Raw genomic sequence first — 26,264 nt, forward strand, 5'->3', positions numbered from 1 at the left:
ACGATAAATATCACAATTCGCTGTGTGGTTTCTCCGTGTCCAAATTCGCTGCATCAGCATTTATCATCAAATGATAAAAGTAGTTGATCGTTTTTTCGTAATTCTCAACGCTTATTCTTTCGTTAAAGCCATGAATGCGTTTAGCATCCTCAGGAGTTAGTACTGATGGCATAAACCTGTACACAGAATCGGTAAGCTCCAGATAGTGTTTGGTATCTGTGTTTGCAATCATAAGCCCTGTATAAATAACAACAGTAATAAAAATTTATAAATGCTAACGCTGGAAACACTGCAACATGCAAAGAAACTATTTTAATTGCAAAGTTGACACTCCAACAGAAGGGGATTTTTGCAAACTACATTGGTACAGCTAAGACGCGAGCCGCTATATCTTTTCAGGTAAGTGTACACTCGCCCTAAACAAATCTAACTGTTTTCAGTTGAAATATTAGCCTGAATGATTTTAAGTGCCGCGTGGTGTAGCTCCAGCCTTGCAAATGCTTTCAACGGTAGCTCCTTCGGCTGCCCCAAGACCTCATCAATACAAACGCGCATGTTTTCAAAAAGTGGCTGTGCGGTCAGTATAAGATTCGAGGAAACTACTTACCTACCCCTCCCTAACTCAACGTAAACACTAACTTCTGAATAAGAGCAAAATTTTGGGTTAGGGGAGGGCTCGGTGGGCAGTTTCTCAGAATCCCTCTCCCCTATCCTGCATGGGAGGCAGCGAAGCAGAGCGCTCAGTGCGTCGGACTCGCAATCCGGCGGTTCCCGGCTCGAGTCCCGCTCAGGCGACTTGCTAGATTTGTTCTCGGTCGTCCCCCGAGTTCAAATCCTCGGCCACGCTTGTAAATAGCCAACTGGTTGCCTCCCAGGGTTTTTAATCCTGTTATGTTCTATTTCCAATATTTGTTTCGAGGTATTTGAGTGGTGTGCCTGTAAACTGACTGGATAAGCTAACTGTACTCTCCACTAGAAACAAGCCTTCAACCTATTCAACCTTTAACCCTTACTTCTCGATAAGTGCAAAATCTTGGGTTAGGGGAGGGATAGGTAAGCTATTATGCTTAGTACCTAAGTAGGCAGTGAACCACACAGCAGCGGCAGCGCCCAACCTTGTTCCCAGGGTCCTCTCTTACTTGTACGCCGGACGTAGAAGAGGGGACTCTGGGAACGAGGTTGCGGCAATGTGCAGCTTACCTGGCGACACTCCGACTTCCGTAAACACTTGCCGCACGCTTTTGGATATCACCTAAAGAAATGGAAAAAAAAGAATACTTATTATCCGTTGAAAATTACTGGGCTATGCCTCCAGTAATAAAAAGCAAAGAACGATGACCATATAATTGTAACAGTCTCTTAATTTCTTGTGTAAATTCTCGATAGTAAAATCCTTTAGATTCGAGGACGATTACAAGTACGAGATTTGACTTTAAGTTTTTTTGGCTTATTCTCAAAATATAGACTCCCCGGAAAGCTTCATTTTACCATTTTTCACTAGAAAAGTTAGCAGTGTCATCTTTAGTGAAGGAGGCTAGCCCTGTCCCGATCGCAAAATGATAAACCTTCTAACATTTGATAACTTGTTTCCGCCACTTCGACATTCTCGTGGTAGAGTGACGACGACTAACACGTTTTCCCGCCAAAATGACGCTGATTCAATCGCGATTACTACTTAGAACTGTACCTGGAAGCCAAAAGAATGTTCGTCCCAGTTAGATACAGGAGAAGGTTCGCTCGACTGCATCACACGAATTTCAACTCGATCATCATTTATGCAGCGACGATCATGCTCAAGAACCTATTAAAACAGGAGACAAACTTGGCATCCTGTCATTGCCGTATTGACTAGCGCAACGCGTCTTTAGGAACACTCTGGAAAAACAACCTCGTCCCAAGTCAGGGATATGTTAAAACACCGTCTATTAAAGGGTTGATTTCCACTGTCGCGTAATAACATAGAGGCAATGTATGAAAGGTCGCACGTAAGCGTAAAAGTAGAACCTCGCTCAACTTCACGTTTAATCTCAAGACTTTATATCTTGCTTCTATTTTATTTACGTGATTAAAATTAACGTGCGTTAACGTGCGTCGCCAAAAACACGTCAGTGGAAATCGGCCTTAAGTGTAACGTAGCCTACGTAACAGACGTTCGACGGGAAGGGAAGGGGGATTTCGGGCTCCTCCCTCAAGCGCTGTCTCACGCCCAAATTCCCTATCCCTTCCCCTTTCGAACTAAGGCTAAGCGTAAAGCAGGCGAGTGAGTAATTCAAAAGTGGCGGCAGTCTTCTCAGCATCTGCAGGTAAACAAGGACCTCGGAGCATTCAGGGAAAGGTTGGCCGCCCTTGGCAGAACCGAATACGTCCCAGAAACCCAGGCAAACCCACGAAAGTAAGAAGGGCCTTCTGTCAAGGTGGGATGAGAGGAAAGCCTGGTTTGTTAATTTCTCCGAAATATATGACGCTCGACCACCTTTGTCTCACAGTTCTGTTGTTTAACGCATATTGTCTGCAGTAAAGGATAAAGTGTGGAAATATCATTTAAAGAAAAAAAAAAGCATGTGAAAAAGACCCCCAAATCGCCCAGCCCCCTGGAGACGAAAATTTTAACAATAAGCACACACTAAAAAACTTGACTCCGCGATATGGCCAGTGCCCTACACATGAGCAGGCAGCAGCAACTACGGACAGCTATTAACGGACAGCCATTTCGTCCTTGTTAGGACCCGACAGCATGATAGAGCCCAGTTAAGAGGGTCTCACTTGTGATCAAAGACCCCCCCTCCTCCCCCGAGTATAGAGTGTCGAGTATCGAGAGCAAGCTATATGGTAATTCAGAGTGTTACCTCACCTCCTCCAGAGTATTGCCAGGATGAACCCGGTGATTAACCGTCACGTTCGCTGAGGACGGTATCACATTTGCCTGTGAAAAATAATCGCAAGAAATTAGAAAAAAGAAGGAAAAAGTGGCACATTTTAAGTTGCAATCAATGGAAAAACCATTACAATCAAAGAGCCAAGAAGAGGGTAGAGAAGGCATAAGCTGGGATCGAGAAATCGCCACCTAACTTCGAGTCCCTAGTCATGATACCTAAAGATATTTAATTTTTCTATGCGCGTTGAACACTAGTTTACAAGCAGACTCTCGAGTTGGGTTTTGCGCTGGATACGAGTCTAATGTAACCCATGAATCTATTCAGGATCCCGTTGTCTCTTACTCGCTTGCTTGCCGCTCTCCTCATCTACAGGGGGAATGTTTCGCTGCTCGCGTCTCCCAGTCGCCAGGTAACGTTCCCGCACCTTACAAGAGAGTGCTTTGCCGGTAGCGTTTCTCATTTGCTACAAGACAGCCTGCAAGCAGGCTAGCGCTTCAAAGGCTACGGACGTTTCGCCCAAAAGTCGATTTGCCCGACAACGTTTCGCCCGGACTTAAGTCGATTCCCAAAGACGAAACACTCTACAACACGGTGAAAATGCTTATCAGAGTTATTTTAGTTAAGCTTGGATTTCATATGTGCAGTCCCTGTCTTTACGCTTGTTCCTTGTTTCAGGCTTAAAAAACGAAATTAAAATACACGTCAGGCGAATCGACTTAAGTCCGGGCGAACTCAGTACCCTAGGGCGAATCGACCTTCGGGCGAAACGATCTGATACCTCACAGGCGAGTGCGAATCGTGAGGGAAGCGAGCGGTTTTAGGCTTCCTGCCCCTTCCTCCGCTCCACTTTCGGTCTTCTGTCTCCAGTTGCGCTCAACTGTAAAAGATTTTAAAACAATGCTTGTTCTGTGGAATGATCTACGCATGGGTCTACAGCACTGTCACATACCTTTACCCCTGCATTAAACTGAGTAACAGCGGTTGTGGTACGGAGAAACGCATTAGTGGAGGGTTTTGACTCAAGAATTCTGTTAGAGAGAAATAATTGAAATGGGTACATAAAGCGTACCGTACGAACGTGAAGCGACATTTAGTCTTACCTTGGCAACGGAGCAACCGAGGTACCCTATTGTTTCGGTGCTTAGCCTGCGAAGTATTCGTTTCCGTTAATTTTAGCCAAGCGGGGGAAGCGCAGGAGAGAAGCAAGGCCGCTCCTACTGTTTTGCTCGCCCTCAAACGTCTTCCGTGTGTATTGTGCTGGGCTAAGAGGAAATGAAAACGACAGCTACGCAGGCTACTAGTGCTCAGCTCGGGTAAGACGAAAGGTCCTAAATTAATATTTAAGTTTCTTTATTTTTGTTCAAGACGTAAGCGTTAAAGCTACAGCGATGAATCTAAGCAATTAAAAGTTACTTCAAGGCTCCTTAACTCTGGCTGCTATTGGTTGATTTCCAACAATAATTATTACAACAACAAAAACTGGCAGTATTTCAAAAAGGCTTTATAATAAACTACTTACTTTGTAAAAATTGGACTAAATAGCCACAAGTTAGCCACTATAATCCTCATATAAACTGGAACCTGTAGAATAAGCGGATATTAGATTACTAAATTACTGTGAAGGAAATCACTATGTAATCGTAAAATGTCAGACTATAAACCATGGTATACCTTATTCTTCTTGGTGTGTTTAAATCACAAACAACAAATTGAGCTCAACATGATAATCCCTTTGCTTCACTTGCGTAGTGAAAGTCTGAAAAATTTCTAGCTCTTGCATGGAGACACTTTACTGTTACCTGAGGGGCAAAACTTTCAAACATTTCTCTGATTGGTCCAGATGACTCAAAGACAACTGGCATTGGACAAGATTCTAATCTGAACATAAACATAAACAAAAAAAACATGAAATTTACGAAAGAGTTAAAACGAAAACGTGATTGACTGAAAAAAAAATGGTCTCATTGACTGTCTGAGTAACTGTCTGATTGACAGAGTTACTTGCTGACTAACTGACTTCCGAACTGACTGACTGACTGGCTGGCTGAGTGACTGATTACTGATTGACTGGAGGATGCACTGAATGAATGACTAACTGACTGACTGACTGGCTGCCTGATTGAATGAATAGATGGCTGACTAACTGACTGAATGACTGACAGATCAACCAACTGACTGACTGGCTGGATGACTGAATGACCTGACTGAGTGACTGACTGGCTGGAGGACTGATTGACTGGCTGACCAACTGACTGACTGACTTACTGACCGGCTGACTGACTGAATGAATGGTTGGCTGACTAACTGATTGACCGGCTGGCTGACTGGCTGACTGACTGACTGAATGAATGGCTGGCTAACTAACTGACTGACTAGCTGACTGAACAATTGGCTGAGTGGATGGCTAGCTCAGTTGGTAGATGAAAAAATGGCCATACATCTGGTACAGATGAAATGACTGGTTAGCTTAACAAACGATAGAACAACACAGTCAACAGAAAAGCCACGCTCAAATGCTAGTACTCACTTAGCTACAGCATTTGACATAATTCCAATGCTTGATTCCCGTGGTGGCATTGATGAGTGGCCAGCAGATGTATGGACACTAAGTTGTGCTGTGATAAAACCTTTCTCTGCCACACCAATTCTAAGAATCAAAGATATCAAAAATAAGGTCTGTTATATGCAAGAAGCCACTGCCATAACCCATGCATCATGATGATTTCAGGTAAAAAAAATAACTTTGATTCACAATGACCCCACTGAGATTTATATGAGAGCAAAAAGACGTAGCTATAAATTTCTTAAAGAGGCAACTTGTGCATTTTACTTTGCATACTCACAAAGCAAAGGGAATTTTCATTCCCGGGACAGCATCCTTGACAATAACTGTCCCTTCATCAACTAAAAATTCCAACTCCACCTGTTGTGACTTTAAATGTGCTGCAATTTGTCGGGCTCCGTCATTCCCAGAAACCTATAGGCAAAAGATTACTGCATTTATCAAGAAGAACGGTACCCTTGAAAAAGTGTTGTGGTTCAATTCTATCCTTGGTTTGTTTTTCCATAATTTACGGTGATCAATGTATGACAACAAGTCTGTAACAAAGGAAAATAAAATTTAAGCCAAGGATACTTTTAAACCGCTGTGCTACCATGGAACAACCACCAAATCCCATTTTAGAATCTTTTTTCCACTTACCTCTTCGTCATGTCCATAAGCCAGGAAAAAGCTGCGTTGAGGTTTGTGTCCAAGATTGAGAAGAAACTTTAAAGCCTCCATGGAGCCCTAAACAACATTGCATACAACGTGGGAAACCCAGATTAAATCATTCTTGGTTTTTTTAAAAAATTCTGCTGTTACACATGCATTTTATGGAATGGAATTTGGAAGAAGAAGCAAGCAGTTAACAGCATAGGCCTGACTTTCAGGCACCCCTTTACTGTTATTGAATCCGCCACATGATATTTTTGCAAAAGGCCAAATTACGTCAACACAAGTCCCCAAACTTAAGAAGCCTACAGTCCTCTTGAGTTGGGATATTCAATTTTTTCTAGATCCTTTTATGATCATGTCAAAACTGCAGCTCTCCCTTTAGACATCTGTGTTGCGAAAACCGATAAAAAATGCTCTACAGGCCAAGAGAAGTAGTTTGAGTGATCAGGCTCAACTTCATTCATTGTTACTCATTATGGTTAAAATTAGTGGGAATTAGGTTTATTGCAGAGCAAGATTAATTACCATGACTCCATTTTTAACATCCAATGTTCCTCTCCCCCAAAAGTACCCATTATGGACACGCCCTTCAAAAGGCGGTACTTCCCAAGATTCATTGGTTGCTGGTACAACATCAAGGTGACTTGCAATGAGATAAGGTTTAAGAGAGGGGTCACTGCCTTTTACAGACAAAAGTAAGCTGTAATCTGCTATAACTTTATGTTGCACAAGAGGATGATTAAACACATCTGAAAATTCTGTTGGAGGAAAAAATTAAAGACACAAGTTGCAATATTTTGTAAATATTTATGAGGCCATCCATAAATTTATATCTTTTGAAAGTCATCTAAACCTGAGCGTACAAATCACTTGCAGCTTGTTAATAATCATTAAGCAAGTCCACTCAACTAGAAACTGGAAAGTAACTGGTTTGGGATTTTTTATTTTTTATCCACACCCCCCTCCCCCCTCCCCTAAGGATGACTGGAATCTGAACCCTCAAATTTCTGTCTGTGCGCATTGAAAAATGAAATCCGAAGGGTTCGTTCTTTGTCGGCACCTCGGAAAAAGTTGTGAAAATAAAAAATTATGGGTCAAAATTTTTTTCAGGTTCTTTTATGAAAAACTCGACCGAACTTTCCTATTGGAAACCCGTCATCCTTAGCGGGGGTGGGAGGGCAGATTAAAAATATCATGAAAAATGGCACGTCCCTTGAGAAACTTGACCTTAACTTATAGCTGTCCAAATAAAACTCGACACTCAACCCATTTAGTGTAGAAAAACACTGCCGAGGATAAAGTTTATTTTCTTACCTTGTAGGATAAATTCAAGAAATTTTCGAAGCTCTTGTCGATTGTAATTCCCAACATCATATGACACTGTTTTAAAGGTGATTGCTTTTTGAAATCTTTTCCTCGCGGCTTCGTCTGCGTGAATATAATCTAAATCGGTTGGTAGACAAGGAACAGCGGCTACCGGACGATAGGAAAACATCACCGTCCGTACGACGATAATCAAAACGACTGTGAAAAGAGCTGAGAGGAGAAAGTACGAAAATCTACCCGCCATGTTTTTTCTTACAGTTTTCTTCTTTGTACCAGTCTCCCTACATGTGACAGCTAGGTCACGCAACTAATACTTCTTGTTTTTGAGCCGCGTCACGCTATCGGACTGAAAAAATCTGCCACCTGTTGTTAGAAATATTTGTATCTCGGATTCTTGTAACATTTTACAATTTGAAGAACAACTGTTTAGCATATTCTTTATCTCGCTTCCTATGGTTTGTACCTCTCCTTTGAAAATCTCTTGATTCGCTCGCTCCCCCCTGTACAGTCGATAATCCCAGGCGACTGGCATTGTATATTTCTTTTTTAACAGCGGGTTCCATCTGTCGTTGGTTATCGACAGCACCTGAAATTTTGTAGTTCTTCTCCAACCATTTTCGAAGCAAAGATTGCTAGCCATAGTCCTAAGATCACATCGCTGATTGCCCCTTGGATCAGTGCAAGAAAATTGCATTAATCCAACAAAAACAAAACCCAACAACTCTTGAAAACACTCTAGCTTCACGCACATAATTCTGCTTTTGAAAAAAACTGTGTCTTAGTTTATTCACATTTGGCTAGAAACAATGTTTCTGTCCGCAATAGTGATTCCTTGGTTGTTAAGCTAAACTCTAACAAAAAAATCTGGGCATTTGTTTGAAAGTAAAATATTGTTCGAGTAAGCCCCTTAACTGCTGTAGTTAAAACGTGAAAGTTAAAATCCTTTTTTTTTTCGCCGATCAACGGCATCATCAGGGATAAAAAATACTCCGTGTGGGGCTATATATTCATATATAAATTGACGTATAGTAAAATGTGTGAAAACTGTAATAATGGGGTAAACTGAGGTCAGGCTCTATTTTCGTTTCGCTTTTAAAAAACATTCCGGCGGGCAAGGCAAAACGAAAATAGCGGTAGCCGTTGGAGAGAATGTATGAGAACGCTAAAATTGGGCCTGATCTCAGGTAAGAATGGGGCGAAGTACGTGTAAGAGGGATAACAATACAAATCTGAATAAAGTACAACGATCTAATGGACGAGTGTCACAGAACAAAGAGCCCGGGGAGGGGGGGGGGGGGGGGGGACTCCGCAGATGAAAGGGGTGGAGATGCTCGTCGTCTCGCTTAGGGGTGAAATTTCGGATTTTGATCTCATTTAGGGTGTTTTTGGCAAAACGCCATCATATTTAGCCGTGAAGGTCTCGTTTATGGTTGCACGCGAAAAAATGTAAAAATATATATTTGATATGTATATTTTTAATTCGTCTTATTTACTCCATACATATAATCCAAGTTTTCTCATTTGTCTGTGTTTTAACATGGTCTCTTTTAGGGGTCAAAAAAAAGCTTGGGCCACGCCCAGATCGGTATCCTTTAGGGGCTTAATTCAAAATTTTCGACGAGCATCCCCACCCTTACATATGCGGAGTCCCCTCCGGGACAAACAGGAACAAAAATAGAACAAAGCAAAAATATTACAGCTTATTTAAGCTTAAAGTAAGCTTAATGAAGCAGGACTGAAGGCAAGACTACTTGCCAGGGAAACAATGATTTATTCCGAATAAATCAGCAGTGTCTTTCCCTGCTCCTTTAAAACGGTTTTGATGACAGTAAAACTATAAAAAAAAAATCAAAAGAGAAAAAAATGCCTAGTTGTCGAAGAGTAACTGCTTCTTCGGAGACTACAGTTCTACTGCCCTGCGAGAGAGAAGTGTTCAGCAAAGACAGCGAGGGGGTGCTTCGCTCCCCTTTTCGCACCACTTTCCGCCATCTGAACGCCTCCAAGAGGCTAGAAATTAATAAAAGTCCGGTCTCGGGTGAAAACGAAAATAAATGTTCAGCTTTAAACAACAAGAGAATAAATTTTAATTGATTGCTTCACAACAGACCAACAGAAAAAAAAAAAAAAAAAAAAGACCTAAGAACCTACTGACATATTGCATATTTAAACAGAAGATCTGGAGTATCTGCCTCAAGCTGCATCCATGAAACAGTAGGATGTCACGAGTATTTGTCTTTAGTCAAGAGAACTTAAGTTCTCTTGCTTCAGAATGTATTAGATATATGAGCTTGTATTTTTTCACTTAATACTGATTTAATTGATTTTACCGTGTACTGAGCACACTCTTCACTCACAAAAAATAAATATAATAATGCTGTCATTTCACATCAGCCTAAGAATTCAAGTATAAAATTGTTGGACTAGTTATTTAAGTGTTCATGGAACCATCGAGCAATGTTAATGAAAGCGTCGCTTTCCGTCTCCACCCTGCTTAGCGGGTGATTATCCTCTGAGTAGGACAGCAACCTGAAAATAATGAAAAAACGCTGTGAGATTCGTGTTCAAGTATAGTCTCCCTCGCAGCCGTTTTTAGTATCGTCACGCAACGCTCCTCCCCACAAAGTTTGTGGGGAGGAGCGTTGCGTGACGATACTCAAAACGGCTGCGAGGGAGACTAGTTCAAGTACTATCAATTTTAATCCCTTTACTTTGAAATTATTCTTCATGTTTCGTTCCTTCGTTGGCGCTTTCACTCCTTCCTGGTTCAAAATTTTTGCTAACAACTGATGTGGCAAATTAATTTAACCCTTTCAGGTCCCACTATACAAATACAAATTCTCCTGAATAATCTCCAGAAAGCTGCCTCCGAGCGCTAACTCCTTGTCAAAACAGATTAAAAAAATATAAATTTGCAATTATAACTGCCCACCAACCCCCGTGGCAGAAATATGCCAGACTGCAAAACAGTCCGTATTTTTGCGTATTCAAGTCCAACAAAAAGTCTAGAACGAGGCTGAAAACAGAGAGCGAGACTGGGGAGAGACGCTAAAAATACGGTTTTTTTTCTCCCTTTAATGATTTTGAGAAAACAACCGAGTGTTTTTCAGTCTAGAAATATGGCAACGTGAACAGTAGGCTATCCATACGATAAATCATTTCGTTTTCTTTTTCACCACGAACGTTTTGTGTCATAAACAAGATAATCAATGAAGACCTTTCATCCGATACGACTTTAGACATGGTTTTACTTTGTTGGAACACAGTTGCCTATTTTTGCGCTCACCTAGTATCAGTTCCTTGCGCTTTTAGTAATTTATAGAACATCTTTCCTTGACTGGAGGGAACTCGAAGATCTTTTTCTCCCACCAAAATTAATGTAGGGGTCTTCACCTATAATGTAAAGGAAAATGTTACTTTAAGAACCACAACATGTTTGGAAGAAAATAGGATAAAAATACAAACAGTAGTAATCGTCACCATTCGTCACGACTGAGATGTTGAAAATTCGAGATGTTACCGGGAAAGAAGTGGAACATTCAAGATTGTGGTGACAAGATGTTGAAAATTCAAGATTTTCCCAAGCAAGGTGATGCGAATTCACTATTTGCCTCAGTTGCACCTTCACCAACCCCTTCCCCCTCCACACACACCCCCTCCCCCCCAAAAAAGCAACAAATCTTCACTTCTTTACCTTTTTTACGTGACTAATGGGCGAAAACTGAAGCATTTGCGTGAGCATTTGAGGAGTCGGTGTGCTGTCGTGACTAAAATCATGCCCTGCTTCGAAAAAGCACCTGAATAATGACAAAGAACCGTTTCAACAAGACTAAGCACAACTCAATGAATCAGTAAAATCCACCTTTTTAAAATAGGACGGTTAAGCAACAAAAACGGGGAAGGCAGGGGAAGAATCCAGAAAAATTCGCCAACATTTAACTAAGATTTGATTAATTTTGGAACAGCGCGAATTCAAGTTTTAAGTGAAATTTTCGCTGCTGTATCCTGCAGAATAGGCGTTATTTTTTTCGCCTTTTTTTAAGCGAGGGGAGGCAAGCGCGAAGCGGGCGTGGGCGTGGAACACGACAGTGGAAGGCATACGTGTCTCGCGCTCCAGGCCCACTTCGTGCTCGCCTTAAAAACGCGCCAAAATAGCGCCTGTTCTCCAGGCTATCGCTACCGTCATCGTCTTAGTTACCCCCGGCGAAAAAAAGAGAGGTCCTGGGAATAAGAACAAAAAGTCGAGTTGACAAAACACCTAACCCGCGATCAGGCGTTATTTTTTTTCGGGGAACGGGATAGCGCGAAAGTCAGCGAACGAGGAAAGGGGAAAAAGAGAACGCCGTCCTTTTCTCCTCGCCTCCAAAGCAAAAAAGGAAGAAGGACCGCCTGACCGCAGCTTACCAAAAGCTTAAAAAAGCCACTGAGTACAAATGAGTAGTGTATACTGACTTACCAATCCGGAATATCTGAAATGCTTGCCATGGCTGGAACCAAGAATAAAGAAATGGTGACCTAAATCGTAACACTGGTAATAGTTGACACTAACTCTGCCCCCGCTCTGTTTGTTGCCGGTCAATTGTATCCTTGGTCTTTGTGTAGCTCTTTGAAATATACCCGCGATTCATTTTAAAGATTTTCACACAAGATACTACATACAAAAGGGGAGATAACAGCAGGAAACGCAGGCTTCAGCTTTGATCAAAACACTCCCCGACGTTTCGAAAAATTTTTTCACACTAGCTTTCTAGTCTTTTCTTTTTTCCTTTTTTTTTTAATTAAACCAGCATTAAAGACAATACTTTGCTTTTCAAAAGCTTTATAGGAGGACATACATCAGCTTAGAATTTAAAAGAATTGCCGGCGGCCGCTCAAAAAGAGCTACTACGCACTTTACTCAATGCGAAAGTGTAGCCACTACTCGCAGGGTGTAGCAATCGTCCATCTTTCTGCTGAGAAAGAACAGGGCGCGCGATGGAGACACGAGAAAAACACATGCGTGTCTCCCTCGCGCACTCCGTTCTGTCTTGCGCCCATTATTTCAAGCGCCTTCTACGCAGGCTACCTGCTTACCAGCTACGTTGACCACTGGGTTCCTCGTGGCAGCAGCCCTGTAGAAATCCTAAAAATGGAGAAAAATAACGTTTTAACGTGACGTCACCTCCGTCATATTAGGGAGCTTTAGCAACGACGACGGCGACGGCAACGAGGACGTCAAAAAAGCAATAGGTTTATTACACAAAACAACAACTTTGTACGTGCATCACGCTTTTATGTACATTTCTTTACCGTCCTTGCACGACTACGACGTGAAAATGCCTAATTACAAGTTTTATGGAGGACGTAAACAAGCGACGACGAATCTCTTTTTCACTCTCTAAACTTGAGTGCGGTCCTCAAGAAATCAACTCCAGGGAAATTCGCCTACACCTGCCATTTTCAGCAAATTGGAATAAACGCGACAAAGACTGAAAAAACGGGTATTCTTTTTAAAACAGACGTTTTCGCTGCCGTTGCCGTCGTCGATGCTAAAGCTCCCTATTGGTATCGAGAAACAATGAAACGGCGGCCATATTGGTGTCCCAAACCAAATCTACGGGAGTTGAATTTTTTTCTTCTGTAAAAACTTTCTTCTGCTCCAATAAACTTTCATAGCTACTGGCCACGTGAGTGAAAACACGCTATAGTTTATTATTTCACACGGTGATTTTCTAAGCTTACGTTTTGAAAACGAAAAATAATGATACTAATAACAAAAAGATCCACGAGGCAACAAAAGTCAAGTAAATGCAAACAAACGTTTCCCTAATACAATCCACACGATTTAGTCGATACCATCTACTGATATTATGACATCATCACTCAAGGGAGATCATTCCCGAAGATACTCGGAAATTTCCCGAATACTTTCCGATCAAACGAAACGTTCGCTCTTACCGGGTATTGACCAATAAGGTGTGTGGTCAGGAATCCCCCGTGGGACCCACCCATGACAAACACGTTTGACGTATCTACCTCTCCGCTTGCCAAAACTTTCACAGCAACACGCTAAAAAAAAAAAACAGACACGTTTTCAGCGATTAAGAATAAAATTAAACAAAAATTACTTTCGTAGTATGCCGACGCTCTAGACATCTATTCATCACATGTACGATACATTAACAGCAGTATTTTTAAATGGTACTACTTATTCAAGTGTATTGTTTATTTTTTCTTTATATTTTATCACTTATTCCTAGCTTTTGAGTTTGTGGATTAAATGCTATGGTGTTGACATTCGTATGAAACCTCATCAGCTTCTCAATCAGCAGTACTTTCACACGGTACCAATAATTAAGGAAGTAATTTTAACTTTTGAGTCTGTGGATGAAACCCTATGATGTTACCATTCAAATGAAACCTCTTTAGCAGTACTTTCACATGCTACTATTTATTTAGAACGTAATTCTAACTTGTGAGTCTGTGTTTGAAATCCTGTGGTGTTACCATTCAAATGAAGCCTCTTCAGCGGTACTTTCACATGGTACTATTTATTTAGTATGTAGTTCTAACTTGTGAGTCTGTGGATGAAACCCTATAGTGTTACCATTCAAATAAAACCTCTTTAGTAGTACTTTCACATGGTACTATTTATTTAGTATGTAGTTCTAACTTGTGAGTCTGTGGATGAAATCCTATGGTGTAACCATTCAAATGAAACCTCTTCAGTAGTACTTTCACATGGTACTATTTATTTAGTATGTAGCTCTAACTTGTGAGTCTGTGTTTGAAATCCTTTGGTGTAACCATTCAAATAAAACCTCTTTAATAGTACTTTCACATGGTTACTATTTATTTTAGTATGTAACTCTAACTTATGAGTCTGTGGATGAAATCCTACGGAGTTAAAATTCCATTCATGTCCAATACCGTCGACATGATACGAGTGGAAAAATACTTTTCACAACTTGTACGAGCGGACAAGTTGTCTCGACTCGACATACAGAATTATGAAACCACTTCAGCAGTACTTTCAAATGGTACTATTCGTTCAAATGAAAGCTAGTGAACAGTACTTTCACATTTGTTTTTCAATACTCCACAACCTCTAATGCAGAAGTTTCGTTCAATTCTGGTGTGTTTCAAACCTGAACATCCTGGACATCTTGTGTTCCTACATTTCCGGGAAGTGAGTGAAGAGAGGACTGACCAAACCCTAAGGATCCTCGATAGTTGACTAAAAAATGAATATGTATTTTTAAAGAAAATGTGGATAAAATCTGCCAGAAACTTGGTAAAAATACTGGTCTTTAAAAACCCATGTAATACCCACCAATTAAAAGAAAGATATTACTTTATAAAACCCTTATTAAAAAGGCTAATCTAAAATCAGAAATTCTGAATTAAAATGTCCATTAGAAGCGTAAAGGAGCGGATAAAGTTTCCGGCCATCCAAGAATCTGACCGGACAAAGATTACTTTTAACCGGACACTGCCCGTTGACCGGCCGTTATTTTAAGCCCTGTTACAAATACGAAATCTCGGTATTAGAGGGACAAGTATGTCCATTAAATATCAGAAATTAAAGATAGATTAGTCTAATTCAATACTTAATGGTTTACACTACGTGCAAACGGACGCAACAACTCTCAACAATGTTGGGACTTCTTGGCCAACAGTGTTGTGCCAGTTTGCACGGGGCTAAAAGTTTGACTGGTTTCAAACTTTGCGCAACAACACGCAACAACACCCAACAACACTCAACAGGGAGTGCAAACGGACGCAACATGTAACATCCAACAATGTTGCGTCCGCTTGCATGTAGCTTTACTTACCACTTAAAATCGCGAATCCAAGTTTACAGAAACAAGCAATATACAGGGAAAAGTCTAAAGTGTAGGCCGTGTGTGGTCCACCATGAGAAAAAACAACCAACGCAGGCTTCTTGCTATCTTTCATTACAGGCTTAATCAATACGGCTTCGTATTCTTCTTGGAAATCTGTAAAATGGACGAGAGTAGAGCGAAATTAAACAAAATTAACTTTATTTGTGCTTGACAGTGTCCATAGCACAACAGCTAGTGCATCTAGACTGTTTAATATACAGTGCAACCACGACAAAGAAGAAGGAAACGAGAAAATAAAAAAGCAACGAGTTTATGGGGTGTTCGAGCGGCTTGCTCGCTATGCGAAGGTACCGAGAGTCGACTTTTCGTCGTTACTTCTAACTCTTACTCCTTTTAACTCTCCCTACTAACAAGTTAAATAATAGCAGTTTAACTAAATTTGAGAGCTAAGCATAAATTTAAGTAACAATTAATTCATAAGATAGAAACAGGAAAATACCCAAGTGGACAAAATCCTGACTAACCTTGATCAACTTAATGAAATAAAAGCGAGACTAAAACATGGGACAAATTTAAAAATATCCTTCAAAATATTTCATAACAGGTTTAACAAGCGAACAAAAACGAAGATGGTGCAGCATACATTTTTGGCAGATCTCTTTGCGATCATCGCACGTCTAACGTTGGCGAACTTGATCGCAATGGCAACGCGATCATCCTGAAGGCAAGATGAAATGATACTAACCTGATTGCTCACTGGGTTTACATGTCATCAGCGTCCAGGTGATTTCTTTCTCAAGATTTAGGTCTGAAGACTGAGCTATAAGGAAATAGACAAAGATGAATAACAAAAATACTTAGATAAATATTTAATACACCCATTTTGAGATTGAAAAATATCAGGTATTCGAGTTTCATGCACTAGGTGATTAGCAAGCCAAACTGTGCGAGAAATTCAAGTAACGTGAGGTCTTATAACTTATCAATTTAATTGATCGAAGGAAATATCGATATATCATTATTACCAACTGCTATCCAAGACAGGCCGGACTCCGGGACTTCATCAGGCAGGGTTGCTACCATCTAAAGAAAGGAACAACATTCAGTTAACAAGTGAACCATTAGTAAAGGAGACGCGTTTTTATTCCAGTACACTAGCTGTTATTGTAGTCCACATACATGTCTTTCTGATGGTAAGTACCTAAAGCCTTTAAGAAAAGAAAGCTAACTTCTCCCTTCCACCTACCAGTCTCGGAGGAGAGTTTGGCGCCGAATGTGAAGCTAATATGATATCACTGTTGACATCAAGTAGGCTCCAAGAACCAGGTGCTGAAATAAAAAAAAAATTGAAATCAGAAAAACAAGCAGTAACAAAGCTTCAACATCAAGGGATGGGTTTATGAATGTCTCTGGAGCATATGAATCGCCTGCACACTGGAGGAGTGGACAATGTCTTTCCATAATAGGTTGGGCATCTATGATCGAACAAAGAAAGTAGCTATGTATTCCAATGAAAGGGTAGTCTACTTACCCGTTGTTAAGTCAGTCACTGTCTTGTTGGTACAGTTGACAAGAATAATTTTCTAGAAATGAGAAGAAAACGCAAAAACGTAACTAAGGTAACGTAAAGATGGTAAACACCCACTTAACTTTCAATATTAAAAGCCTTAAAGAGGCGTTAATTTCGTGGTGTCGTTACCTTTGAAGGATGGTTATTTATGGGGTCAGAGCGTGAACGGTTAACGTTTTGCACATCATGATAAGAATATTGCCAGGACAAATGTAGTTAGAAGACAATTTACGTTTTATATTTGGTTTCTTCATTCCATTGTAAAACTCTTTCTGTCTCTCATCATTAAAACAAAGAGATCCATCTTTATCACCACCATCATCATCATCATCATCATCATCATCGCCATTATAATCACTGTCCTTCCCGTTACCGTGACCATGTGGTTGCTGTTATTGATGTTATTCTAATCATCATCGTTATCATTACTGTTGTTTTTATTATTAGTGAAAACCATTTAACCTGAGAGCTTCGCCATGGAGTACTAATTGCGACAGCATTTCCTTCTTTTGTCCAACAACGCTCTGAGAGACCTCGACTATAAATGCCTGGAAATCCGCCTCCTGTAAAAGATGTTAGCGCGTTGTAAAATAACGTTGAGACAAAAGTGAACTAAGTATTAACCTGAGAACTTCTCCAGACAGTGCTAAGGACAACACGGTCTCCATCTTTGCTCAAACAACGCTCTGGAAGACCATCCCATATGTAAATCCCTGCAAAACCACCTCCTGTAATACGTGTTAAATAATAACAAAGTTAAGATCCAGGGTTCACTTTCACATACAAACAACGGTACATGTGGGTTGTGGCTAAACGTTCCTTTTACCTTCCACGGGACCCTCGATAAAATTAAAATATTTTACAGAATACAAGGGGAAGATAGGGGTGGCAGTGAGGGGGGGGGGGGGGGGGGGGCGGAGATTGGAATGACACTTTGAAACCTCAGACCTATCAGGGCCACACGGGATGATGCAGTAGTGACAGCACTAGTCTTCAACCAATGTGACCATCCCTTGAGCCTTCCTGCCGCCGCCATATTGGAAAACGAGAAGGCCCTGGGAATGAGGTTGGCCTGCGTTCAAATCTCCAAGGCAACACCATATAAGGGATGAGTTAGTTGTTAGTTCCCTACTCTGCTACAAGAGGTCTTCTCCTGGTAATCCGGTTTTCCCCTCTCCTTCTCAAACTCATTAATAATTCATAAAGAAAATTCAAAGGAAATTAATGTTTAATGAGTGTTTGGATATCAGATGAAAAACTGCTCATTTTTGCATCCTTAATTTCTCCTTCAAAAATGATTTTGTTTGAGAAGAAATATCAAACATTCGACACAGTGTTTCATCACCAGATGAAACACCTCGAAGTTCGTCAAAAATACTCCGCTGCGCGTCGTATTTTCAACTCTCTTCTCGGTGTTTCATCTGGTGATGAAACACTGCATCTCATGTTTGATATATTACTTAAAAACCTACCTATGAAAGTTTTATCAGCCAATCACCTTATTAGTTGGGGACAGTTAGTAGGGGTCATGTGGTAGCTTCTCGGAAGAGAAGTCACCAATGGTGCGCTTCCCTGGGCCCAAACAATACTAAAACAATTGGAAGAATGACATGTAATTGTTTCCTGCGAACAAGTGGGAGGGCTCTTACGAGCAGCTCCTACACTACCCCTTAGTGGGCCATATGTTTATCAGTTCTTGAAACTGTCCAGTTTCACTCTCTCTAAACAAAATTACGTTTTTAAGCTAAAGAAAACACTGACATAAAAGCAAAAGAATACTAGCCTGAGTATCAGGCCTTCCTAAGGGGCTAGGGGAGAGGAGATTTCAGACAGATCTCTCCCTTTTTCGCTTCCATCTTTCCCCTTTTCCCCCAGAAACGTCTGATACTCAGGCTAAAGAATACAGACTGGAAAGAGATTTCTTACTTTCTGGAACGTCCACAACATCAACGATCGTCGACGTAACTTTCGATTTCCAGTCATACTAAAACAAACATTTTAACGCAGTCATTTAGTTGGTGAAGTATAAAGATTTGTCTTGAGGGTAAACAAACAAGGACAACAAGGAAGAAAAGAAACACAAACCTGCATTAACCTTCCGCATTTGCAGTGCGCGCCACCGACATCCAAGGCAATGTAAATCTAAAAAGGGAACAATGGAAAAAAAAGAAAAAAAATCTGTAACATTGACAAAAAAACAGAGCGAAACAGTGCCTTGTTTTTCCGCAAGACCTTAGAGACGAACCGTCTCTCTATGGGTACCTGCGGACGCAGTTTTCGTCGCGCGTTTTCCATCACAGTGAAAGAAAAAAAGACAAGGAATTAGACAGCTGTGTTTCCTAAACTCGTCACAGTGAAAGTAACTTATTTATTACTCAATATACTGATCGACTCCAAGATCTCGTAAATGACACTATTTTTAGGTGAAACTCCGTGAATCTTAAGGGAAGTAACTCCCTTTGGTTCAAGTCGTAAGAGACAATCAACCTGTACCTACCAATTTATCTTTGGCGTGGTTAAAGCGAGGAGAGTGCACAGCATACTTGACATCAGTCAGTTGTTCTAAATTAATGAGGAAATAGATTTACCGATTAAAGTTAAAGCATGAAGTCATCCGCAAGATATTATTAAAAGCGCTGGGGCCCGTTTCTCGAACGTCCCGTTAAATCAAATATTCAACTAAAAATCAAAATCTAATGAATAGAAGCGCGGGTCCTTGCCAAGTGAAACCAGTCCAATTCTTTTCGTTAACTGATAGTTTTATTGCAAAACTATTGAAAACTCTATCCAGTTTGTAAACAACAACAGCTTTCCGAGTTCTTTAATTATCGAGGCTTTGGAGAAACGGGCTCCAGATCTCTAACGCAGTCAAATTCTCTGAGTCGTCAAGGAAAGCTTCATGCCGAAATAACACGGCCGGAGCCTTGAACCACGACCCGACTTAAGCAACGGTTAGGTAAGCAACCTGGTTTCTAGACTAGAGGCCTCTCGAGGGACGAGTGAAGAGTAGAGAGGAGAGTGCCTTGGGAACGAAGTTTCTATGTAAAAGCTGTGGTATTGCTCGCAGAGTTTTTCTTAGCATATAAAAAGATGGTCTCATGTGTACGTTTTTTTGATGTAGGCAAGAAAGAAGGTAAAATTCTAGCCTGTAATTCTTGACGGGTCTCAATTCTTAATGATTGCATGCTTACCTAGACTATTTGCTTGATCCAAAGACAAAGAAAACAACGCGCTTCTGAAAAAAAAAAAACAACAACAAACAAATAAACAAAAAACAGAAGTCGCCACGTAACAACTGAATGAATTCGGATGCAGTAAAACCTAAGAGAAAAAAAAGACACCGAAAAATGTTCAAGTGATTTTGTCAGTAAGTTTTGAGTGTTTGGAATTTACAATTAAGAAATAATAGGCAATATGAACGGAAGCTATGGGACCTAGTCCTTTTAAGCATTTAATATTATACACTTAATGTTAACTGTTAACAGAGTTTCGAACATTATTGCACAAACATTAAATTTCCTAGGTAAAAACGTGTTTAACTTCTTACTTTCGTATAGGGCAATAGATAAGACCAAGCTTGTAAGGCTTATTAAACCAACCAACGAATACAACGCTGTTATCATCTGGTCCCCAGCATGCCTAATAAAAGAATGTTTTCATATTATTTCGGCTCACTGATCGTCTATGCTCCCTTGCCTAGTCCATGTACAGCGCCTTCCCAAGCCTTCTCGGGTAATGCATTATAAACACTCGCTTAGGCCAGCGTGGAAAGAAAGTAGTGTCCATGTACAGCGCCTTCCCAAGCCTTCTCGGGTAATGCATTATAAACACTCGCTTAGGCCAGCGTGGAAAGAAAGTAGTGTCCGATAGACCGGGGCTAGTGGATGTTGTAATCGGGCTAGTGAATTCCTGTTTTAACTTACCCGACGGGAGAGTGATGTTTTTTGAGGAATTTGAATACAAAAAGTTTTTGGAGCTAGTTGAAATGACGTCTGGGCTAGTAAATGCCGGCCTCAGCTTGCCCGAATGGCAAGCTGCAAAAACGATTTTCTTTATAAATCTAAATCTAAATTGATAACCGTATCAATCTCTCATGCGGGATACTGATATACGATACAGGAGTATCATCAGCGGTCTTAGTTATAGAGTGGTTTTCGTTTGAGTGTCGTAAAACCAAAACCAAAGTAATTACTCTGGCCAATCACATAGGACACAGACAATACATTGAACCAATCAAAACTCGAAGTAATTACATGTGGCTGACGCAAAGCGCGGGAAAATGCATGCGAGCGCGTCACAATTGGCTTTGGTTTTACTTCTGATTGGATGAAAAGGTGGCGCGAATCTTTTAAGCCAATCGCATCGTGTAGAAAGTGCAAAACCAATTACTTTTCGACACTCAAATGAAAACCGCTCTAATAGTGACTAGTGCTTTAATAATCCTTCTCAAACTCATTAATAATTCATTAAGAAAATACAAAGGAAATTAATGTTTAATGAGTGTTTGGAAATCGGATGAAACACTGCTTAGTATTTGCATCCTTAATTTCTCCTTCAAAAATGATTTTGTTTGAGAAGAAATATCAAACATTCGACACAGTGTTTCATCACCAGATGAAACACCTCGAAGTTCGTCAAAAATACTCCGCTGCGCGTCGTATTTTCAACTCTCTTCTCGGTGTTTCATCTGGTGATGAAACACTGCATCTCATGTTTGATATATTACTTGAAATGTTAAAATTAGAGAGGCCATTTTTAAATGACTGGGTTGAGGATGCACAGCGCAGAGTTAGTAGTAATGAGTTCCAATTTGGAACGAAGAAGGAGTGCAGAAACAAAAACAAGGAACGGAGAGGTGAAATTTGTGGCCGCCATGATCGACGACCGCCGACCACTCCACTTCCCTCTCCATCATTTTCTCTGCGATTTACACTAAATCATTCTTTCAGACATTATTCTACCTACCTGTCCAGCTGATAGGTGATCAGGAACACCATCCAGTACTCTGACCTCTTCTTTTGTTACATCAAAGATGGCAAGGATAGGAGAACACTTTGAAACTAGCTGCTCTCCCCAATCATCCTTGAATTCAAATTTACTCCCCTGGGGGTGATAAAGGTAAGCAAACAAAACTTACGGTTTTAATAAAGAACTACAAAATTACAGCTGCCTAAGGGTTGATTTCCACTGTCACGTAATTTTCCGTGAATTTAGGTGCGTCAATGAAATAAAGGCAATGTATGAAAGGCCACACGTAAACGTAAAAGTTGAGTTTACGTTTTTTCGTGTTAAATACATTTCGCTCAGTCTAGATCGTAGACCCGTTATCTTGCCTCTTTGACCGCGTGAAACCGCTGTCGCGAGGTCTGGAGCGGAGCGGATAGAGAACGCGTTTTCGGCTCATTCTTCGCGGCGACGTCACCTCGCGAAGGTAAAGCCCAGTTCTAACCGACCAGGGACGATTAGGGACCAGGATGTATTGCGTTCTGTTAGTACCTTTTCTTGACCTTGATTGTCAGATGAATCACCTATAGAAACATAATGGTAATGGAAGAATTATCAGACATCTCGACTGTGAACAGTGATCCATTAGGGACCTTAAGATCCGACGACGGCGACGGCAACGGGAACGCCACAAAAGCAATAAGTTTAATTAGCAAAACAACAATTTTGCAGTGCATCACGCTTTTTTGTACATTCTTTGCCGTCACTGCACGACTACGACGTCAAAATGCCTAATTTCACGATGTACAGAGGAAGTAAACAAGCGACGACGAAATTTCCTCTCTCTTCCTGAACTTGGATATGGTTCTTAGGGATTCAACTTTAGGAGGGTTCGCCTACATTTCACAAAGTTAGTAACTTGGAGTAATCGCCATGAAGATTCAAAGAACACGAATGCACTTTTTCAGCGACGTTTTCTCTGCCATCGCCGTCCTTGGATCTTAAGGTCCCTATTTAGTTACATTGTACGGGGAAATCAAATAAACGCTTTAAACCTAAAATATAGCGACAATAATACCATGTTAAACTATCCATTACTTGGTTTTTGCCTTTCAAAATATGAAACAGACTTCTCAACCGTAAACTATGATCCATTTAAGTAATTAAATAAACGCTTAAACATAAAATATAGCAGCAATGATCAGACGTTAAACTTACCAGTACTGGGTTTTTGCCTTTCAAAATATGAAACAGCTTTTGGCAGCTTCTTTTCTGCCACATACAACAAGAACTGCTCATTAGATGACCAAGCTAAGCAACCAAATTGCGCTGGAAAAGAAATCGGAAAAAAAAAACCGGTATGACTAAGGGTGCTTTTCAAAACTCAGAAGTTGCAAGCCAGACGGGTCATTTTGAAATTTTAAGGATGAAATATTAGTTTTTTCTTCCCAAAGTTTTTGCTAAAACCCATCATTGCCATGCGCACCATTCAGGAATTAAAATAGTCCTGATTAATAGTGGAATTCTCCTTATGACTGGACCGGTCTGGCCAGTGAGTATGGTAAGTGGCTTTAGTCTTCTCTAAGATGCACTGTTCTTTCACTGAACATTTCCCAAGATGAAAACCTGTTCAAAACAGTCATCTTTCCAAAAAGGACACAGAGGAATCCTTGGTGGACTAAGAACTAATTATCGGGGTAGGGTGGGACAATTATTTCTAGGATAGGAAAGGGCAATGTCACCACCCCCAGGTACCTGCAATATGGAAAATCATTTATTCACAACCCTTGTCATTATCAAATACTTACAGCCCTCACAGATCTTTCTGTGTTTGTCAAATGCCTGCACATCCACACTCTTAAACAAGTTACCAGATGACCAAATCTACACCAGAGCAGACAGAAACATAATTGTACATCAACTAAGTTAGTACTAGTGAGTCTATATTGTGCAAATGTTTACGTATTCTAATGAAATTATTATTATTATTAACCTTGGTGACCAGGCGTGAAAATTTGGTCACCACTGGGTAAATGCTGGTCGCATTGGCGACCCCACGGGTCTCAACGTCGAGCCCTGCTATGCCTCACCTGGAAATCATGACAGCTTTTGTTCCATGTGGCTAGCATAGTGAAATAAATTTGTTGATTGATTAAAAGAAAACTGAGAATCAAACTATGTTGAAACCATTATGTCCTTATTTTCATTTTGACCAACAACATAAGTAATAGACACACTACTATTGGATTGAATCTCTCGATCCCCATGTATCCATCATTATACAGTCTACCTCCAAAAATTGTTTCTCCTCTTGTCCACTTTTTCCTGGTACCTTTCGCACTATCGCCTGAAGTTTGCCACTTGGTGACAGGCTACTTAATTGCCTAAGAGAATAATGCAATAAAAACAAAATAGAGTAAAAGAAATTAAAGCATGACCAATGCTGAACAGAGAGAACATCTACATAAGATGTATCTTTTTAAGAAAGCTTTTAATAGAATCATATACTGATTTTAGTGACTTTGGACTCTACGATGATAGTTTCTACATAGTTTTACTTTTTCAGCTCTAACTAATAGATTCCTTACACGTTTCTTTTTTTGCTAGGCATGGGCACAGGTTGTGTAAGACCACAGAGGTAGGAAATTCCAGGAAAAAAAAACCAAACAATTTTGACTAAAATAATATTAGTAATCTCCAAAGTGAAGATGACTCAATATTAAGCAAAAAACTTTTTGTGGTACTATAACTATTTATTTACATATTTCAGCCCTGTAAAATAGTATTTTAAAATAATTTTTACATCTCAAGTGAATGTCACGGATAAGTCTTACATTCTTTCGGAAATTTTGCATGTAAGTTATTTTAAATCAAATTTCAAAAGGAAGAATATTGACATAAGAGAAAGATAGTAATTCAAAATTGTGTTGTTTGTTTTCGATATTCGGGGGAATGAAATGCATTCTGCTAAATAAATGAGGAAATATACATGTAATATTATAATCAGATAAATTTACAATGTTATTATTGTAAACATATAACTGCAGTTGAGGAAAGTAAAAATGTAAAAACATATTAACACTTACAAGTTTTGAACTTCTGCTGGAAATGAAGGCTCTCTGATGTTGGTGATGGATTTTGCGGTGGGTTCATAACTTGCAATATGACTTCTGAGAAAACTACGACTTTCATTTCTCTCCAAATCCCGTTGAGACCATTTGGAAACAATGCTAAATTCATTCACATCACCTCTGGAACCTCTATTCAGTAATGAGACTTTTGCAGTGGTAACAGAGGCAACAGTGGCATATTCTCGGTAAACCTTCACAGCTCTCTCAACAAAATCCTATTTTTATAGGGGAAAAAACATTATTGTCTTGCATCATACTCCCCCTGTTGAGAGTTTTTTTGGTTAGATCCCTAACCCTCTGGAAATTCCAGTTCAGCCTCATATAGTTCCTTTAAAAAATGTGGCCTTACAATCCTCTCTCCCTTGGAATTTCCAGAAACCCTCTATGGGGTGAGTACGCATATTTTTTTGGAACAAAACACTACTGTCCTATAAACCCACGAACAAGAAGGGATTTTTCAGTGAGTTCTGGAAAGGGTGGAAGAAAAGTTGTCAGAAAGCACCTGTCAGAATCCTAAATTCATAACGGGAATGTGGAGTTCTGCCTTTCACAGAAGACTGGGCATGAATGGAGGGTGGTGTCTATGATGAAAAAGATAAATAAATAAATGAAACGACTTTATGAATTTTATACTAGCTTTAGGTGTTGGTCATTGTTGCACACTGCGGAAGAATGGTCCTAATCGCGTGCAAGTCATGATCTGATCAATCGTGACTATCGATGGTACAATGTTCCATATGCCAACCTTTTTCCCTGGTGGTATTCTTTTAACAACAATACCATATTACAAGACGGTTCAAAGACAATTGTAGATCAAGATCGGAAACTACGATACATAGTTCGTTGTTTCGCTGCCTAGATAGTTGATATAATAGTAAACAGACGCCGCTTTCCCTTGATCCCTTAAACACGGACTGTCACACTTCTGACACTTCGTCGCACTTTTTTTGTGATCATTGTCGGCGATTTGGAAAAAGATTTTCATTCTTCAGAACAATGTCACTTATCGCTTCCAGCCCTTGGGAGGCTTCACTTTGAGGAGTAAAGATAAAAGGTAAATTTTAAGCTGGGCAATGAAGTGAAAAAAATTCATTATAAGTTTATGTATGTCACGAGCATAATTCTCTTCATAAAGCGCAGGTATTTAGAATATTAGTAGAACCATAAATACTTCGTGTACAGACCTTACGTCAATTAGATCTCTGTGCGCAAAGAATACCAACATTCATATTACCAACACGACACTGTAAATGCACTAATCTATCAAAAACTAACGAAGAAAACTAACATTTCTCAACAAACCTCAGCCAGCTCATTGCTTGCCGCCATCGTGTGATTTGCGAGTGATCGAGTTTTATTGGTCATCTGGTTAGTAAC

At 40.2% G+C, this 26,264-nt stretch overlaps 2 protein-coding genes across 3 annotated transcripts; both read right to left on the reverse strand.

Moving 5' to 3' along the window:
• Positions 1 to 10: 10 nt before the first annotated feature.
• LOC140923074 (N-fatty-acyl-amino acid synthase/hydrolase PM20D1-like) lies at positions 11 to 7,664 on the reverse strand. Its single transcript, XM_073373135.1, has 12 exons — positions 7,408 to 7,664; positions 6,619 to 6,851; positions 6,079 to 6,165; positions 5,720 to 5,853; positions 5,404 to 5,523; positions 4,676 to 4,754; positions 4,396 to 4,457; positions 3,826 to 3,904; positions 2,852 to 2,923; positions 1,688 to 1,801; positions 1,201 to 1,252; positions 11 to 237 (listed from the first exon to the last, which is right to left on the reverse strand). Exons 1-12 carry the CDS (start codon positions 7,661 to 7,663, stop codon positions 11 to 13), a joined length of 1,515 nt encoding a protein of 504 aa, XP_073229236.1. The 5' UTR covers position 7,664.
• A 1,855-nt stretch (positions 7,665 to 9,519) lies between these two features.
• On the reverse strand, positions 9,520 to 26,231 carry LOC140923096 (acylamino-acid-releasing enzyme-like). 2 transcript variants are annotated; one of them, XM_073373161.1, is made up of 25 exons: positions 26,190 to 26,231; positions 24,843 to 25,102; positions 24,047 to 24,140; positions 23,565 to 23,640; positions 22,975 to 23,085; positions 22,309 to 22,340; positions 21,778 to 21,915; positions 20,360 to 20,451; positions 20,004 to 20,047; positions 19,310 to 19,374; positions 18,898 to 18,954; positions 18,739 to 18,796; positions 17,275 to 17,375; positions 16,774 to 16,825; positions 16,489 to 16,571; positions 16,268 to 16,325; positions 15,988 to 16,062; positions 15,231 to 15,395; positions 14,544 to 14,632; positions 13,354 to 13,464; positions 12,490 to 12,538; positions 11,873 to 11,903; positions 11,111 to 11,213; positions 10,703 to 10,809; positions 9,520 to 9,945 (listed from the first exon to the last, which is right to left on the reverse strand). In XM_073373161.1, exons 1-25 carry the CDS (start codon positions 26,214 to 26,216, stop codon positions 9,840 to 9,842), a joined length of 2,184 nt encoding a protein of 727 aa, XP_073229262.1. In that variant the 5' UTR covers positions 26,217 to 26,231; the 3' UTR covers positions 9,520 to 9,839. The 2 variants fall into 2 exon arrangements, with proteins under 2 accessions (XP_073229262.1, XP_073229260.1); XM_073373159.1 differs by lacking the exon at positions 17,275 to 17,375 and adding an exon at positions 17,437 to 17,540.
• Between the last annotated feature and the right edge of the window lie 33 nt (positions 26,232 to 26,264).

The sequence above is a fragment of the Porites lutea genome, chromosome 13, assembly GCF_958299795.1.
Source record: "Porites lutea chromosome 13, jaPorLute2.1, whole genome shotgun sequence".
Lineage (NCBI taxonomy): Eukaryota > Metazoa > Cnidaria > Anthozoa > Scleractinia > Poritidae > Porites > Porites lutea.